The following is a 16521-nucleotide window of genomic DNA, read 5'->3' as shown; positions in this document are numbered from 1 at the left end:
ACCTGACCTAACAGCCACCCTTACCCCCAAGAGTCCTTTTGACACCATGCCCCCTGGTGGTTAGATGAAGTAAACCAGCAGGGTACAGGAAAGATGTTTGAGAACAGCAGCCAACACCCTGACCCCCCCCCCCCCCATGACACTTTCATTCCCTACTCGCTTCCCTCTTTGCGATAGGATAGGGTCTGGCTGGTCAGTACTATCCTTGAAGGTTAGCACTAATACGGACTCTCCAACCCCTAAGTCTGCTGAAGGCCCTTAGGGGCCTAAACTGGTGTGGAGGGGCATCGGACTGCCCACGGTAAAGATCCACTCTCAGGGACTAGAGTGGCGTTCAGCCTGTGCAGGGCATCAAGTAGAAGCACTGTTTCCACTCACTGTAGGTACTCAGTGTGGGGCATTGCCACCTTTTGATCAGAACGGTTTTGACACCACTCTGCTGACATAAATTACCTTTGCTCCTCCGGGTTTGGAACAGGCAGTTCACATGCCATTTCCAATGGAGATGGGGAGGGAACTGCAGATCAAAGGGGGACGGGAGAGGAATTTTTACCATTTATCAAGATATGAGTTCAGGCACCTCATTTTTTATACGAATGCACTTGCTGCATGCGGAGGGAGATCCTCGCAAGCAAAGTGTGTATCTTCATAACTGGAATGACAGGCGGGCACGGTGTCTCTCTCATCCCTTCCCACTGCTTCTAACATCTTGTTCTTCTGTGACGATGGACCCCGCCTCTTTCCTGAGGTCCTGGGAAGTCGGAATGGCTGTTGGAGCTGGAGTCAAGGGGTCCTCAAACCAGTGCCCATGTTCTCTGTTTATAGTTAGAAGTTTGTTCCTTTCGTTTTGCCAAGAGTAAAGCTTCAAGGTAAAGCACAGAAAACCTGGATCCCTCTTTCCTCTACCTCAGGTTTAGAAAGCTCATTTCTGGGACCCTGGGACCATTGTTGGGTGTATCCAGTCGTGGTCCAAGGGACTCCTAACTTGCCATAGAGACAAGAAGGTCCATCCTGATGTGTCCCTCAACCCTAGGAAATGCAGGACATGGCTTTCCTGGGCACTCACAACTGTTCCATGCCCTTGGATCTGTGTACTAATCCCAAGAATCTGGGGTCGGAGCCCCTCCTAGTTTTTTCTACAGCTCTTCACAATGCCTCCTTTACCCAATTACTGAGATGAAATCCGTCTCGCCCTCATCCTGGGGAAAGACTAAGGCCAGGGATGTGACGGGTCCATTCCAGAGCCCAGCATTCTTCAAGTTACAAAGAGAACGCATAGGAACGGAGGTGGTTCCTGGGATCTAGATAGAGGGCGGCTATGGAAAGTCAGTAGGTGACCACAGTCTCCCTTCTAGAAATAAAAAGGAGTGAGAGTCAAGGGAGGGGTTGTAAGGGCCCAAGGTACTCACAGGCATACCCTCTATACCCCTGAATCACTGCCAATGCCTAGAGAAGGCTAAACTGCACATAGGACTCACTCCGAGCCACCAGCCTTCTCCTTCCCACCCCACCCAGAGAGCATACATTAAGTCCTGCCGCTTGCTGTTTTTATTTTCCTTGTGACAGACAGACAGAGAGCTGCACAGACAGCTGGACGGCTGAGGGGACGGTCAGGACAACATAGGCAATAGGGATTGGATGGAAAGGAAACTCCATAAAAGGCAATAAATAAATAAATACAAATAGGAAGAAGGGCAAAGGCCATGGAGAAGCAGCGGGGACATCCCTGGGCCAGTGTAGAGGGCCCAGAACCACACCCGCTGGGGCAGGAGACCAGCTTGAGTGGCCTTAGGCCCTCAGCTCATTGCCTTTCTTCTTCCTTTCTGAAGATTCAGTTGCTGGCCTGCCCTGCCACCCCTGAGCCCGCCCTCTGCCCTCCCTTCCACTTATCTCTGCTCTGGCTCCTGGCACTGCTGCCATGTTCTGTCCTTCTCTCCTGTACTCAGCCCAGCTCACTGTTTCCACATCACTGGATCCTCCGTCCTCTTCAGCCACTCCCCGAGGTCCACCTCTTCCTCTGCATCCCAGAACCTTCCTCAAGTTTCTTCTCCTCCAGCCTCTACTTCTCACTTCCCCACTCCCTTCTTGCCTCTTTCTCTTCTCACCCTTGCCCAGTCTGACTAGTGCGTCTCCTGCTCTGCTTATAGCCGGGGTGACATCCGGCTGAAGCCCCAGGGGCCTTGTCCCCTTAGGTCCATGAGGTAATAGCCCAGCCAGATGTTGCTGCTGCTGCTGCTGGTATCTGAAGCCCCCCGGCCTGTCCAGCTGAGCATGGGCTCTGGAATGTCCCTTGGCAGCGTTGAGTGGGAACCCGAGTTGAAGCCCGTGGCCGGGCTGTGGTCCATGCCACCTAGGGGCTGCCAGGGTAGGAGCGGAGCAGCACCTTGTGACGGGTAGCAGCCTCTGCCCGGCGTCGCCGCTGCTCACCCAAGAATTCCTTGAGCCGGTTGGTGGTGAAGGTGAGTGTCTGGCGGCGCAGCTTCATCAGGTAGGCATCTTGCAGCCATGGGTGGGCCAAGCAGTCCTGTAGTGAGGGCCGGCTCCTGCCAGGCCAGTGAGGGATCATGAACCGGGAAAGAAGCTCTGGGAGAGGGCAGCCTGTGCCCTCCCTCGGGCCCTTTACCCATCCTGATTCACCAACATGTGTGTGATACTGGGCTTAGTTTCCCAGTCTCTGGAATAGGGACAGCAATTCTGTCCTTCCCAGGATGGTTTTGGGCTTTAAACAGCAGACAGCATGATTACTGCTGCACTCTATGGAGGAGTTGGAGTCTGGCCCCATGAAGCCAGGGTCGGTCATAACACTGGAAGATTAGCAGGTAGGGAGCCTACTCACCAGGGATGTACTGAGAGGACCTTTCGCAAGAAGAGGGTGGCACTCTGGGATGTGTTCGGGTACAACTGGAAGGCATCAAAGCGACCCCCCACAATCCGAGCCTCTGTTTCTTGGGGGTCTGGCTCATAGAATGGGGAGTATCCACTGAGCCTGTTGAGGAAGACAGGTGAGTTGGCACAGTCTCAGATGCCTCTCTTATTGCCCCTCCCTGAGAATGATGGTCAGTGGTCAAGCCTAAGAGACATTAGCGTAGGGCATCTGGGAGGGGCACAATACTCAGGAGCAGTCCCACCTTGGCACTGGATGGGTGGTGTGGAGACAGAACAAGAAGGAGGAGGTATGGGCAGAAGTGGGGGCTGAGAGCTAGAGCAGGCAGATGGAGAGGATCATGGACAGAGGAGAGCAGGGAGTCGGGGCAGGGCCAGGCCACTCACATGATGTAGGTGAGCACACCCGCTCCCCAGATGTCCGTGGCGGAGCCAATGGGGTCTCCCTTCACCATCTCAGGAGCTGACGGGAGACAGAGGGCAAGCTGATCTAGGTTCCCCGTGGCAGAGGAACAGAAAGAAGCAGGCGGAGCGGGGTGGGAAGGATCTGGGGCCTCAAGGAGCAGGACCATGGCCAGGTTACCACATCATGAGTAAAATCAGAGCAGCAGACCTTATAGGTCAGCAGACAGGACAAAAGTGGGGGTGTCCACCAGGAGACGTGGGCCACCTGGGGCATTAGAGGTTCCAGAGGACCTAAGATGCAACTTCACAAGCTGCCTTGGATCAATCAGTTCCTTGTGGCCAACACCAAGTTTAAGAGCCTTTGGAAGCAGCCTGGCTGGCTCTAATCCCAAGCCTGCCCCTCTTTGACTATGGGACCCTGGGCAATTTACTAAAGCAGCCTAGCTGTCCATTGTCTCGTCTATAACGTGTGGTTTGTAGAGCAGCTCTCAGGAATAGAGACAATAAGCGTCAGTTAGCAGGTAGCTAAATAACGGCTGGTTCTTCTGCTCTGTACAGTCATAATTGATTCTCTCGTCTTCCCAGGTTTTGCGAATCCCATTGCAGTTATTTGTAACTGTCTAATTGGACGAATACTTAACGTCAGGGTTCCTCTCTTTCCTCATCTGTAAAAACGAAGCACTATTATGCCAAACTCTAAGGCTATTGTAAAGATCAATGGAAAAAAAACCCTGTTCATTATTTACATAACAGTTGCTTCACAGGGAATGGTACGTATGTGGGTGAGAGGGTGAGCCTGGTACATCCCTTTGGCAGCCCCCCCCCCTCCATCACGACCAGCTGCTGATCTTCTCACCCATGAACTCCAGAGTGCCTGTGCGGTGGCCAAGGGGCTTCAGGGCCTGAGGGTTGTAGGGCTGGGCACTGCCAAAGTCCACAATCTTAAGGGCATTGTCAGCAGCCAGCAGCAGATTGTCTGGCTTGATGTCCAGGTGTAGTACATGGTGGCCATGGAGGTAGTCCAGCCCTTGTAGCAGCTGCACCACGTAGGTGGCCACATCATCTTCTGAATACCGGAATCTGGGGTGGGGGTAGGGGGTGGGTAGGGCGTGGCAGAGGCGGCCAGCTTCCCCAACTCTTGCTACCCATTCTGTTCCCCGGGAACACCCAGCTCTACCTGTCACTGAGCCCACAGAGGAGTTCTCGGTTGCCACAGCTCTCAGCAATAAGCACAAGGTACCGAGGGGTGATGTAGGCCTCATGCAGGGACATGAGCCGTTCATGGTGCAGCGTCCGCAGCACCTCATATTCCTGCAGCACCCGATGTTTGCCCTCTGCGGCGTATGGCACAATCTTGGCAACGAACGTTCGGCCCGTAGCATTCTCCCGGCAGGATCGCACAACACCAAAGCGGCCCCTGTGTGTGCAGGAGGGGGGGGATGCCACAGACTCAGGTGGACGCTATCATTGTGAGAACTAAAACAGGAAGCAGGGACCCTGGGAACAAGAATGCAGTGGGCTTCCGAGTTCATTGCTAGGAACTAAGATTCTAGCACTCACTGGCTCTCTACCTATAAACGAGTCCATAACCTCAGTTTTCTCATCTGTGAAAGGGGTGCTGATGGCAAGGCAGTGCCTTCCCCTCACAGTTGTGAAGATGAAATACAGCCCAAGGCTCAAGCTCAGGGTGGTACCCAGCTGAACCCCACAGTTCTAAAACCCCACACTTCAGCATCTTTCTCCAAGCCCAGTCATGACAGTCTGCTCTGCCTAAACTTTATGTCCCTTGTGTCCCATCCTCTTTCCCACCTTCCCTTCCCCATCCTGCTTGCCTGGCCTTCTCCTCTAGGAAGGTGTAGGGTTTCTGAGGGGGGCCCTGTCGAAGAGTGGTGCTCTCAGGTGTGGGGGAGCTGACCACCTCCTTGGCTGGGCTGAGGCTCCGCACAGTCACCTTGGTGGGCTCAGGAGGGGGCTCAGGGGCTGGGGGCTCAGGGGCTGGAGGTGCGGACACAAAGGAAGTCACCATATACAAGGAAGTTGAGGAAGGCGCTGGTTTAACCCCTTGTGGAGTAGAGGTTGGGGTCAGGGTTCCAGTGTCAGGGACAAAAGACTTGGGTTCACTTGGGGTGACCTGAATACTGGGTGGGGTGGACTCTGCTTGCTGGGCAGCCAGCAGACCCCTGTGCTTTCGTGGAGGGGTCGGGGGTGGTGGACCCATGGCCTTGAGTGAGGACAAGGCCTGGCTAGTGGACATGGGGGACACTGAGGAGCTGAGAGTGACTGCCTGGGGACCTGGGGGAGCAAAAGCTGGGGTGAGGGCTAGTGAGGTAGGAGAGTCAGAAGGTGGGGCCCTGGCTGGCCCTGAGGTAACAGGGGCATCTTGGGGAGCAGCAGCTGGCTGAGCCGAAGAATCTAAGAGGAGACAAAGAAAATCATCCCTGAGCGTTCTGAAAAGAAAGCTGTGATGTTCCAAGGAGTGGCGAGGGGCCGCTACCACCCTACACCTTCCACCAACCTTGAGGACCTCTGATGAGAACCTTCTCAGAAGGGTTGCTGAAGGGCCCCTGCCCAGCACGGTTGGAACAGGCCACGCGGAACCTCACAGTCACACCGACAGGCAGGTGTGTCACATTGTAGTAACAGTCGAGGATGCCTGAGCTTACGGAGTGCCAGACAGACTCCCCTGTGGACAGCACAGGGAGGGTTAAGACCACAGAAGGGACTCTAGCTCTCCAGAGAAGAGGCCTCTATCTGAGAAGAAACTAGCCTTCCCAAGCAGCACCCCCGCCCGTCACCCGGCCTGCCACCGGCTGCCTCCTTTTTTTCCCCCATCCTGCCTTGCCCTCACCATCTACCCGCCGCTCCAGAGTGTATGTGCAAGGTGCCCGGCTGTCTCCTGGCTTCCACAGCACCAGCGCTGTATCATGGTAGGTCTGGGGCACCTCCGGCGGGGCTAGCTTTCCTGGGATGCCTGGAAGGAGAAGGAGAGGCCCCAGTGGAGGGCTCAGCACCCTCTACCCCACCTCCTCATCCCTACTGCATGAGCCCTACCCCCCTCACTCACGGGCCACAGACACAGTACAGGAGCTGGTAATGCTGCCCAAGACGTTGGTAGCCGAGCACTCATAGAGCCCAGCGTGCCGCTTGCCAGCCCGGGGTATGCTCAGCAGCTGGCGTCCATCTTTGCAGGACACGATGACCACTGAGGGCTCTGACCTCAGGGACTGCTTATCTGGGGACAAGAAGGCATGGGGGGGGGGCAGCTGAGGAAAGCCAGGTTTCTCTCACCTGCCCTTCACTTCTGCTTCCCTGTGGCCCTGCCTCTCCTATGCCCTTTACTAGGAACCACTTGTCATCCCCCCCCGCCACACCCGTCTCCCCTTCTCTGTGGAAGATGCAATCTACTTACCTTTCATCCAGGAGATACGGGGTGCTGGGCAGCCTGCCGGTAGGCAGAGCAGGGTGGCTGCTTCCCCCTCCAGCAGCACCTGGTCCTTGAGTTTAATGTGGAAGACTGGGGGGAAATCTGAAGGAAGAGAGACAGCTCAGGACCCTGGCTGCTTGCTGCCCAGAGAGGGACAGATGCATGTGAGCCCTGGCGCGACAGGACTAGCAGGGAACAGAGCAAATGGTTCCCTCCTCCCAGCTAAATGCGGGGAGTAGAAGCTCATGCCGGGCCTTCGAGGATTTTCCTGTGGTAAGCATCACCTTCTCCAGGCCCTCCGCACGTGTGGAACCACCTTCTCCTTGACTGATGACTGAGGACGCTCGGGCCATACCTCACATTTGTAAATCACTTAGAGCCGAGACCAGCACTAAGTGTTCTACAAGCATTTGTTAAAATAAAAACAAACACGTTTTGAAAAATGATAACAGTTAAGATTCTGTAATTTAAACTCCTTCTGGGCCACTGCAAGGCAAGTGGGAAGGGAAAGGAGAAGAAGCAGTGACATGACCTAACATGGGCTGCATGCAGAATCTGTGGTCAGAATGTGCAGCCTTGGAGCCAGCAAGTAAAGACTCTTGCCACCAAGCTCATGATCTGAGTTCAGTTCATGAGAGCCACGTGATAGAAGGAAAAAACACACTCCCAAGAGTTGTTCTCTGTCTTCCACACGCATGCCATGGCAGGTACATGTATATGTGTATGTATACACACACACACAATACATAAATGTAAATGTTTAAAAAGATTGGCCCATGGTAGCACATGCCCCTTTAATTCCAGCACTTGGGAGGCAGTGGCAGGAGGATCTCTGTGAGTTCGAGTCCAGCTTGGTTTACAAGGTTCTACTACAGCCAGAGCTCTACAGAGAGGCCCAGTCTCAAAAAACAAACAAAACCTGTGCGGTTCTGAGAGACCTGAAGCTAGTGCCCCCTATAGGCAGCCACTGGAAGGGTGTCTCTCGGCCTCCCTGAGGTGTAGGGGAGCCTCCTGACATTTCAACTTTGGTGTACTCAATTCAGGCCCCTAAAAACAACGTCTGAAGACTGGGTGGTGGTGGCACATGCCTTTAATCCCAGCACTTGGGAGGCAGAGGCAAGCGGATCTCTGAGAGTTCGAGACCAGCCTGGTCTACAAGAGCTAGTTCCAGGACAGGCACCAAAGCTACAGAGAAACCCTGTCTCGAAAAACAAAACAAAAACCTTCTGAGAGAGCAGAATAGAGACTGCAGGACCCTAAGCGAGTCACGCCCCTTCAAAAGCTCCATTTCTGGAGAATGTCTGTGAATTTGAGAGACTGTGCCCAACCTAGCTTGGGTAAGGAGGGTTTGCCGTGAAACTCAAAGGAGGCTCGTGGAGAGCTGATACGTGTCTGGCACGAAGGAAGTGCTCCCAGACATTAGCTCTTCTTGAGGTTGTTACTATTATCTCCTTGATATACCCGACAGAGAAGCCAGGAGCTGAACCTGGAAAGAGGGACTATTGGAGCAAAGCAGAAAGACACTGGTTGGTGACCTTGCCCAAGGCAAGAGGCTTGGAGCTCTGTGCCAGTCCTGCTGGACTGGAGTTCCTCAGAGACAGGATGATTTGAACTTGTTATCCCTGGATTGTTCCTTAAGATCCAATCTGGTTTGGGTCACAGGGGGTGGAGTGTATCGCCTTCACCGGAGGGGTTGGGGAGAGCTAAAGGCCCCTGGGAAATCAGGATCTGAAGAACCAGGAGGGATCTGGAATCCAGCAGGAGCACACGAACAGTGTGTATGTCTCTTCTTACTGTACCCTATTGTTCCCAGAGGAGGGGTCCTAATCTCATCCTCCGGTGTACTGAGAATAACCTCATCAGTTGCCACCCCCAGTCCTAGTTGGGGTATTACGGACCGAACAAAACAGGCCGGGGTGAGCGTTGGAAGATGACCTTGGCCTAGCTTGGCCAGTCCTACTGCCATTGCCCATTCCCCGGGACCAGCCCCAAATGATAGAGTGGGAGAGGCTTCTTCCGGCAGGGAGATGAGGTCAGAGGGCACTGCTGAGCAGGGAACCAGCTGCACTAGCAAATGGAGCCCCAGGGAGGAAGGGGATTAGCCACCCCACATTTCTCTGCTGATGCTCTCCTCCACCTGCCTCCTTTCCCCTCTCTTCCAGCCAGCTGGTCTTCCCTCCCCACCATACCAGCTCCACAGTCCTGACTAGAGCTTTGGCACAGTCCTCTCAAGCAAGGCCAGCTGAAGCAAAACGGAGGTTAGATCCATTCTGAGCAGTTTAACCCAAAACTGGGCCAGGAGAGAGTGGACAGCTTCTAAAGATCACATGCACAGCCTTGCTTGGTGACTTCCTCCTGACCACCCCGACGGCCTGACAGCCTGGCCTCCTGGAGTAATGCCTCTTTTCCAGGTGGACAGACACCAGGCGGAGGATACCTCCCTCCCTGCAGCCCTAAGGACACCTGAGAAAGAAATAAACCAGGGGCTGTGGCAGGCCTCTGCTCCAGCAAAACGAGCCCAGGGGCTACTTTTCTCTAAAGATGTGCTTCGTGGGTAATGAGGAGAGTCCAGAGTTTTGGAGAACGGAGGACGCAGTCAAAGCTGGGAGACAAAGTGTGTCTTTGAGTGTGCACACTCTGGGGCTCCGGGAGCACCAAAGTAGGATTTTGAGCTGCTTCCCAGGGTTCTCTAACTGCCTCTCTTCTGAAGAGTCAAGCAGGTCTCTGTCTCTCTATATCTCTCTCTCTCCCCCTCTTTTTCTCTTCTCTCTTCCTCCCATTATCCCCTTTATCTCAATAAAACTCTTCACCTAAAAAAAAAAAACCACCCTGCACCCAGATACCCAGATGCAGAAACCTTCCAAGGTCTTCCAAGTGACAGAAGGGCAGCCAAACAAAGACTTTAATAGAGTGACCTGGAGATGCTCTGGGCTGTGACTGCTCCCTTTGTTAGACCTGAGGCTTGGACAAGCTACTCAGCATCACTTCACTAAGCCTGCTTCCTCGCCGGCAAACTAGGAGGCTGAAGATCATCCTTCTAAAGAATGCCGTGGTGTTAAACAAGACAGCGTTTGTGACAGGCTTAATAGGACACTTGCCTCTGCTAATTAATGGCAGCTGCTGCTGTAATTATCATTGTTGTTCTCCTAACTCGAGGCCTCTTCCATGGCTGCCCAAGCTCCTCCTGGTGAGCCACTTTTACTCAGCCAGGAGAGCAACCTGAGGCTTTCTTACCTGATTCGCTGGGCACATATTGGTGACCTAAGTCCTCTTGGACACTGGCGGAGAGGTTTGGCTGCGATAAGCCCTTGTTCTTGCGCAGCCTGGAAAGGCCCCATCGGTGCCGGCTTCGGCTCTCCCCTGGAGCTGGACAGACCCAGACTCATGAGCTCTTGCGTAGCCACTACAGCCAGCACCCAAGTCCCTGTAGCTCTCAAGGTACCCCCCCCCCAAAAAAATCCAACCACCTTGTCCTCCTCTTCCTGATCACTCTCCACCTTCCTCATCTCTCTAGCTCTGCCAATACCACCCTTCCGGCCTTTCTTTCAGAGCTACCTCTAGCGCACCATACCCACCTCTCACCTAGTCCCTCCTTACCTGAGGAACCCGATGTGCCGCTGGCCTCTGAGCCCAGAGACTCAGCGGAAGGTGTGGTGGCACCAGCCTGAGAGGCCAGTTGATTGTGTGGAACACCGAGGCGTCGCAGGCTCTCCCCTTCCGAAGTAGCCCTGCGCAGCCGTCCAAACAACGGTGTGCTGCGACCCGAGGCGCCCCCGGAGTCCTCGCTGCTGCCGCTGCGCTGCAAACGACTGGATAGCCGCTCCAGAGTGGAGCTGAGTCTCCTGCGCACCGCCAGCACTGGGGAGCCCCGTGCTGAGCTACCACCCTCAGAGCTCTCCCCGTCTCCACTGCGGGACTCCCAGGCTGGGTGTCGTTGTCCGGGCGGGGTCCTCCTCAGCTTCTGCGATAGGGACAGCGAAAGGCGGCGTACGAGGCCAGGCTCCCCCGCTACCCTGAGGTCCTGCACAGAGCGCGAGCGCTCTGGCCGTCGCACCAGCTCTAGCGGAGTTCCCGCCGGGCTGGGACGGTAGATGCCATCGTCCTCTGCCCCACGGAAGGGACCGCGCTCCTCTGAGCGCGAGCGGCTCAGTAGCCGCAGACCCCGTGACAGTGGCGATTCCCGGCTGCGCTTGAACTTAGCCTCGAACACAGCCTCTGATTCCAGGTTCTCGATGCTGCTACCGAGGCTGCTGCCTGGCCTGGGGGGCACCGTGGGGACTCGAGCTTTCTCGGCCAGCACTGGGGGAGTTCTGGCCGAAGGCACGCGCTTATTGGAGGCTCCGGGAGGTGGGGAGGCCACCCTGGCAAACACAGCCGCATGGGGCTTGGGCTCTGATGGAGGCACAGCGGGGCCCTCTGTGGACTGGGTGGGACTGGACAGTTGGAGCGACTGCATGATCTGAGCATAGGGGGTGAGAGGCTGCGCTGGCATTTGCAGAGCCAAAGTGGGCTGTGCTGGTTTGGCAGCTCGGGCTGGCTCTGGTTTGGGCTCTGGAACCTTCTCTGGGGCAGGCTGAGGTGCAGGGGGCTGGGGAGAGTCTCTGGGTGCAGCAGCGGGAGGTTCTGGGGACTTGGTGATACTGGGTTTGGCGACGCTGGGCCTCGCAGGGCTGGGTGGCTGGGCCTCGCTAAGGGCAGACAAAGAGGGAGACTCCTGCAGTCTGCGAGCCCCAAGCCTGGCTACCGGGATTTCAAGGGGTGCCCCTGCGCGGCGGTGCCGACCTCGGGGCTCTCCCTCACCCTGAGAGAAGCTGCTGCTCTTTTGCAGGCCCCGAGACTCGGGAGGGTGCTGGTGGTGGGGTGCAGCCTCGCTGGAGGCAGCCCGCGCCATCCTAGGATCCCTTGCTCTGCCCCCTAGGCTCTCCAGCAGGGGACCCCTGAGGCCGCTGACCTTGCCATCCTCGGGACCTCCCCGTAACAACCGCTGACGCAGGGCCTGCAGCCTCTGGGCGTACTCGCCCTCACCCAGGCCTCCCCGAGTCAGGCGGGTGGCACCCGGGCTGGGGCTCCTACGCTGGGGCAGCTCCACAGAAGCCGCCTTGTGTAGGCTCCGGCCCGGCTCCCGCGACCCGACCCGGGGCAGGGCGCTCTCAGCAGAGCTGCCCCTACGGAGCTCGGGCCGCCTGGAGCTAGGCCCATCTGGGGGCTCCTGGCCTGGAGAGGGGAGTGCCTCAGGGCTGGGGGCCTCCTGGTCCTTAGAAGAAGCCCTTCCCTGTTCTTGCCAGTCCATGGGAGTGACAGCCCCAGCGTCCGGGGTCCCCAGAGCCTCATCTTCAGTGGGGATGTCAGTGAGGGACACCCGAGAACCTGAGAACTCGGGCTGCAGGGGTCGGGGCACCGAGGGAAGTTCTTCCAATTCTTCCTCTTCAGAGTCTGATGAAGATGAGAGTCCCCCACTCGCGGGTGGCCTTCTAGGCATGGCCACCCACACCCGCTCCGGGGGAGCCCGCAGCAGCTCCGGAATGGGGCGTAGCACCAGGTGGCACTTGTAGCTGATCTGGGAGCGCTGCAAAGAAGGTACTACAGTTAGACCAGAAAGACCAAGAGGACGCAGTGACTCCCAGGCCCCGTTTCAGCTCTGGGGGAAGGAAGTACAGGGACAGGAAGGCAGATCAGGTAGGAGTGGGCGGTGGGAGGTGGGGATCACCATGGGGGAGGGGTATGTGGAAGGAAATTAGTGTGGAAAAGGCAGACACACTCACCTGCCACCTCCTCCGTGACAGAAAGAGCTTCAGGTGGTCCGTGCTCACCTCTGCACCCTTTGCTTGTGTCTGCAAACCCAGAAAAGAGGACCTGAGACAAAGTCCATTGTGGGGCTTGGAACAAGATGTATGGGTTCCTGGGGTCTTGTCTCTGTGACTCTGTCAGGCCAGAGACACACCTAAGACAAATTCTTTGTAAGAGGAGGGACAGGAAATAAGGAGTACCTGAGGGAGGGTGGCTTTCCCTGGAATACTGGGTACCCTGGTGGCCCCTAGTCCCCTTTCTGTCTCTATGTATGACAAGCATCCCAGACATCTGAAGTCCAGGTGGTCCAGCCTAACAAGGCTCCCCACCTGGTTCACTCCAATGTCGCTTGTTTCAGGTCGGAGGAAGGAAACTCTCACTCCAGGGGTTGCTGGCAGAATGACTTGTCTTCAGTTGACCCAGCACTGTGCTGAGTGATAAGTATTAGTTTTGTAGGATGATGGGCACCAAGCTCACGGCATTGAACATGCTAGGTGGACAGCCTGCCACTGAGCTACATGGCCTCATCCAATGGCAAGTTTACTTAGACGCCTTTTCTGGACTCACTTGCTGACTGCCTCCCCACCAGTGCCTAGTCCCAGGATGCTGGGGCTTGACAATGACGAGACCCTGACCTGGTGACAATCATAAGTGAATCAGGCCACCCAACCCCTAGTGTGTGGAACCCACTCAGGACAGAGGTGCACTCACAAAAGGGAGGAAATTAGACCAGGACTGGCCTTGAGCACCAGTAAGAACCCTGAAGTGGATCCCCCAGATAGGAAGAGGGGTTCAGGCCTATGCTTAGAGTCTAGCTACTCCAACTTGATCATTGACTTGGGCCTCAGTTTCTTTATTAAAAAATAGGAGCAATAATACAATCTTTTACAGATCAATTGAGAGGCTAATAGGTCACATGTATATAAAATGAATATCATAGTTATCACATGTAATGGTCAGTAAATGGAGCCATTAGTAACATTTTCTCCCCCCCCCCCATCTCTGTAGCATACGTGGGAGGACTAGACTCACTTTGAACCACGGATGTTCCAGTGTCTCTTCTGCAGTAGGTCTCCTGTAAAGGGATGAGAAGTAATGATTTAGCATTCATTCATGAATGGTTGAGAAAATGGAACCTCTTAAGAACTAGGGAATTGGGGGCTGGAGAGATGGCTCAGAGGTTAAGAGCATTGCCTGCTCTTCCAAAGGTCCTGAGTTCAATTCCCAGCAACCACATAGTGGCTCACAACCATCTGTAATGTAGTCTGGTGCCCTCTTCTGGCCTGCAGGCATACACACACACAGACAGAATATTGTATACATAATAAATAAATATTTAAAAAATATTTAAAAAAAGAACTAGGGATTTGGGGTAGAGAGATGGCTCAGTGGTTAGAAGCACAAGCTGCTCTTCCAAGGGACCTGATCAGGCAGATTACAGCTGTCTGTAACTCCATCTCCAGGGGGTCTGATGGCCTCCACAGATACCATCGCTCATATGCACATAACACACTCATGTGTACATACATACTCACAAGTAATTAATACAAACTCAAGATGTTTCGGCAACTGAAAAATGCATATTCTTAAATCCTACTCCGAAAACTCTGAAACACACACACACACAAAACCCCAACCCACCTTATTTTTTTAAAAAATGGGAGGAGGGGTCAGGAAAGATGACTCAGATACTGAGAGCACTGATTGCTCTTCCAGAGGACCCAGGTTCAATTCCCAGCACCCACATGGCAGCTCACAGCTGTCTGTAACTACAGTTTCAGGGGATCTGATACCTTCACATCAATGCACATAAAATAACGTTAAGTAAATTATTAAAAATAATACAAACTAGCTGGGCAGTAGTGGTGCCCGCCTTTAATTTAACTAGTACCCCAGAGGCAGACGCAGGTGAATCTCTGTGAGTTTGAGATCAGCCTGATCTACAGAGTGAGTTCCAGGACAGCCTGGGCTACACAGAGAAACCCTGTCTTGAAAAATCAAAAATATTTAAAGAAAATTAAAAGCAAATCTTAGAAATACTAAATGAAAAAAGCAAAAGAGCTAGGAGTCGCATATCTAAGGGCAGAGGCTTGGTAGGAGGAAGCATGTAACCGCTTTGAGGGCCGATCTCTGCGGTTAGGAGGTCTTCTACTCACAGCCGATCCTGAACCAGCACTTTGATGAGAAAGCCCCGGGCCTCCCTGCTCAGACTCAGGAATGTGGTCTCCTCAAAGGCCACGTTGTAGTTGCGGATGTTCATCAGAGTGGTCCGATCGTTCTCTCCCACAAATGGGGAGATGCCCGTCAAACTGCAGGGGCAGAGTGGGTGAGGGCAAGAGTTGGCAGGGCCTTGAGGCTGAGGTTAAGGTGAAGCACAATGCCTGTGGCAAGGGACCAGGGACAATTGGAGGCCTAGGGATGTGGGGACATCAGAGGCTGGGCAAATCTGGATAGGAAGCCAGAGTTTTCATATTCTTGTCCTGCTCTCACTTGAGGTCCTCCCATAGGTAGAGAGGCAGTGTGCTTTGGGAACTGCTGGTTGCCTGTGCTTTGGAGAACAATTTCTGTCCCTCCTCCAGTGTGGCTTTCCCATGAGGAGATGGATTCCCCTTCTAGTCCATGCTCTGGGCCTCCTAGGACCAGGAAGTTCCCTGCCAAAATGATGCTAAGCCTACACTGGCCTCTGTGGATCCAGTCTGCCCACCTCTTAGGAAACTCGGACATGCCAACCAGGGTAACCAGCCTCATGCATGTGAAACCCCTCAGGTGAGGAAGAAGCCATGTGTGTGGAAGAGAAGGGAGTGGGCTGTGGGCCCTGTAAATGTTAGGAGTGGGCCAGCCAGGAGACCAGTTGGAGACTGCAGAGGGGTCCTTACCAGAGAAAGGCAACGACACCCACAGGCCTGTGGGAAACCAGAAGTATGGGTGAGAAGCCAGCGCACACCAGCCAGAAATGAGTAGATCTCTCCACCACCATTCTGAAAAGGATGGGTTCTCCCGGGGAGAACTGCACAGGAGTACCGACTTCAGGTAGGAACTCAACCCAAAGTCAGGGACCATGGCAGGGTTGCCTGAGGAATCCCAGAAGTCTGAGGACCGATAGAAGCTTACAGTCTCCCTTGGGGAGGCCCAGCCCCAGGGAAGATGGAAGCTGGGGACTACAGAGCTGCGGCCCAGAGGGACTAGGTTAGCCCTGAATGAGAAAAGATGGGGCTCACGTGGGCAGAAGGGGAAAGCTTAGGAGCAGTGCTACCCGTGGTCAGAATCCCAAATTCCTGAAGTGCTTCCCAGCAAGGGAGCAAGTCCCCAGCAAGGGCCAGCATGCCAACATTACCAGATGTCGGTGACTCCAGACACAGGGCTCTGGTTGACAATCTCGGGTGCTACAAACTCTGGAGTGCCATACTGACAATACTGGGGCTCCCCTGGAGTGAGTTCCTGGGCATTCCCAAAGTCACAGATGCGCACCTGCTCTTCGCCCCCCGCACCGTCCCAGACCAGCAGGTTCTCCGGCTAGAACCAGAGCATAGGAGCTGATTAGGGAGGAACACCCCACATGACAGCCCCACCACCTGACTGTTCTCCACACCCCTCCTCACCTTGACATCCAGGTGCAGCACATGGCTCTGGTGCAGGTAGCCTATCCCTTCCAGCACTTGACGCATATAGGCCCGGGTCTGTGGAAACAGGGGGGCCAGAGTGGAGCTGGGGAAGCACTCTGTTTGATCATCACCCAGGGAGGTAGCAAGGGGTCAGGCCATGCATGCCTGGGCAGCGGCCTTCAGATAGGTCACGAAAGCTCATCTGTGGCCCACCACATAGCATGAGGGATGCTGAGCCTCAGGGTCACCATATTCTACTGCACAAGTTGTACACGGTCCGTTTAAAGAAGATAGTGATCTATATTATACTCATTGGAACTGTGCGATAGAAGCTTCTCCATCCACACAGTGAGATAAACATCCAGGAAGCTTTTATAGATTGTATATGTGAGAAAACGGGGAAGCGATGGAGTTAGGGTC

General features: G+C 54.7%; 1 protein-coding gene across 11 annotated transcripts in view; it reads right to left on the bottom strand.

Annotated features, from left to right (window-relative positions):
* Nucleotides 1-1530: 1530 nt before the first annotated feature.
* Nucleotides 1531-16521, bottom strand: part of Speg (striated muscle enriched protein kinase) — a 56806-nt gene continuing 41815 nt past the window's right edge. For 10 of the 11 annotated variants that reach the window (XM_075951760.1, XM_075951761.1, XM_075951763.1 and 7 more), the window contains 18 exons: nucleotides 16099-16176; nucleotides 15834-16012; nucleotides 15376-15402; nucleotides 14656-14808; nucleotides 13532-13574; nucleotides 12475-12543; nucleotides 10310-12278; nucleotides 9947-10078; nucleotides 6698-6814; nucleotides 6353-6520; nucleotides 6137-6259; nucleotides 5804-5971; nucleotides 5121-5700; nucleotides 4466-4705; nucleotides 4145-4368; nucleotides 3271-3346; nucleotides 2837-2986; nucleotides 1531-2543 (listed from right to left, as the gene is read on the bottom strand). In XM_075951760.1, coding sequence (XP_075807875.1) covers nucleotides 2351-2543; nucleotides 2837-2986; nucleotides 3271-3346; nucleotides 4145-4368; nucleotides 4466-4705; nucleotides 5121-5700; nucleotides 5804-5971; nucleotides 6137-6259; nucleotides 6353-6520; nucleotides 6698-6814; nucleotides 9947-10078; nucleotides 10310-12278; nucleotides 12475-12543; nucleotides 13532-13574; nucleotides 14656-14808; nucleotides 15376-15402; nucleotides 15834-16012; nucleotides 16099-16176 — 4689 coding nt within the window. In that variant the 3' untranslated portion in view covers nucleotides 1531-2350. Of the gene's footprint in view, nucleotides 2544-2836; nucleotides 2987-3270; nucleotides 3347-4144; nucleotides 4369-4465; nucleotides 4706-5120; nucleotides 5701-5803; nucleotides 5972-6136; nucleotides 6260-6352; nucleotides 6521-6697; nucleotides 6815-9946; nucleotides 10079-10309; nucleotides 12279-12474; nucleotides 12544-13531; nucleotides 13575-14655; nucleotides 14809-15375; nucleotides 15403-15833; nucleotides 16013-16098; nucleotides 16177-16521 lie in introns of those variants that run through there. The other variant, XR_012908181.1, reaches the window with a different exon arrangement.

Source organism: Microtus pennsylvanicus, chromosome 17 (assembly GCF_037038515.1).
Source record: "Microtus pennsylvanicus isolate mMicPen1 chromosome 17, mMicPen1.hap1, whole genome shotgun sequence".
Lineage (NCBI taxonomy): Eukaryota > Metazoa > Chordata > Mammalia > Rodentia > Cricetidae > Microtus > Microtus pennsylvanicus.
The sequence above is the reverse complement of the archived record's forward strand: the minus strand, read 5'-3'. Positions and strand labels throughout refer to the sequence as shown.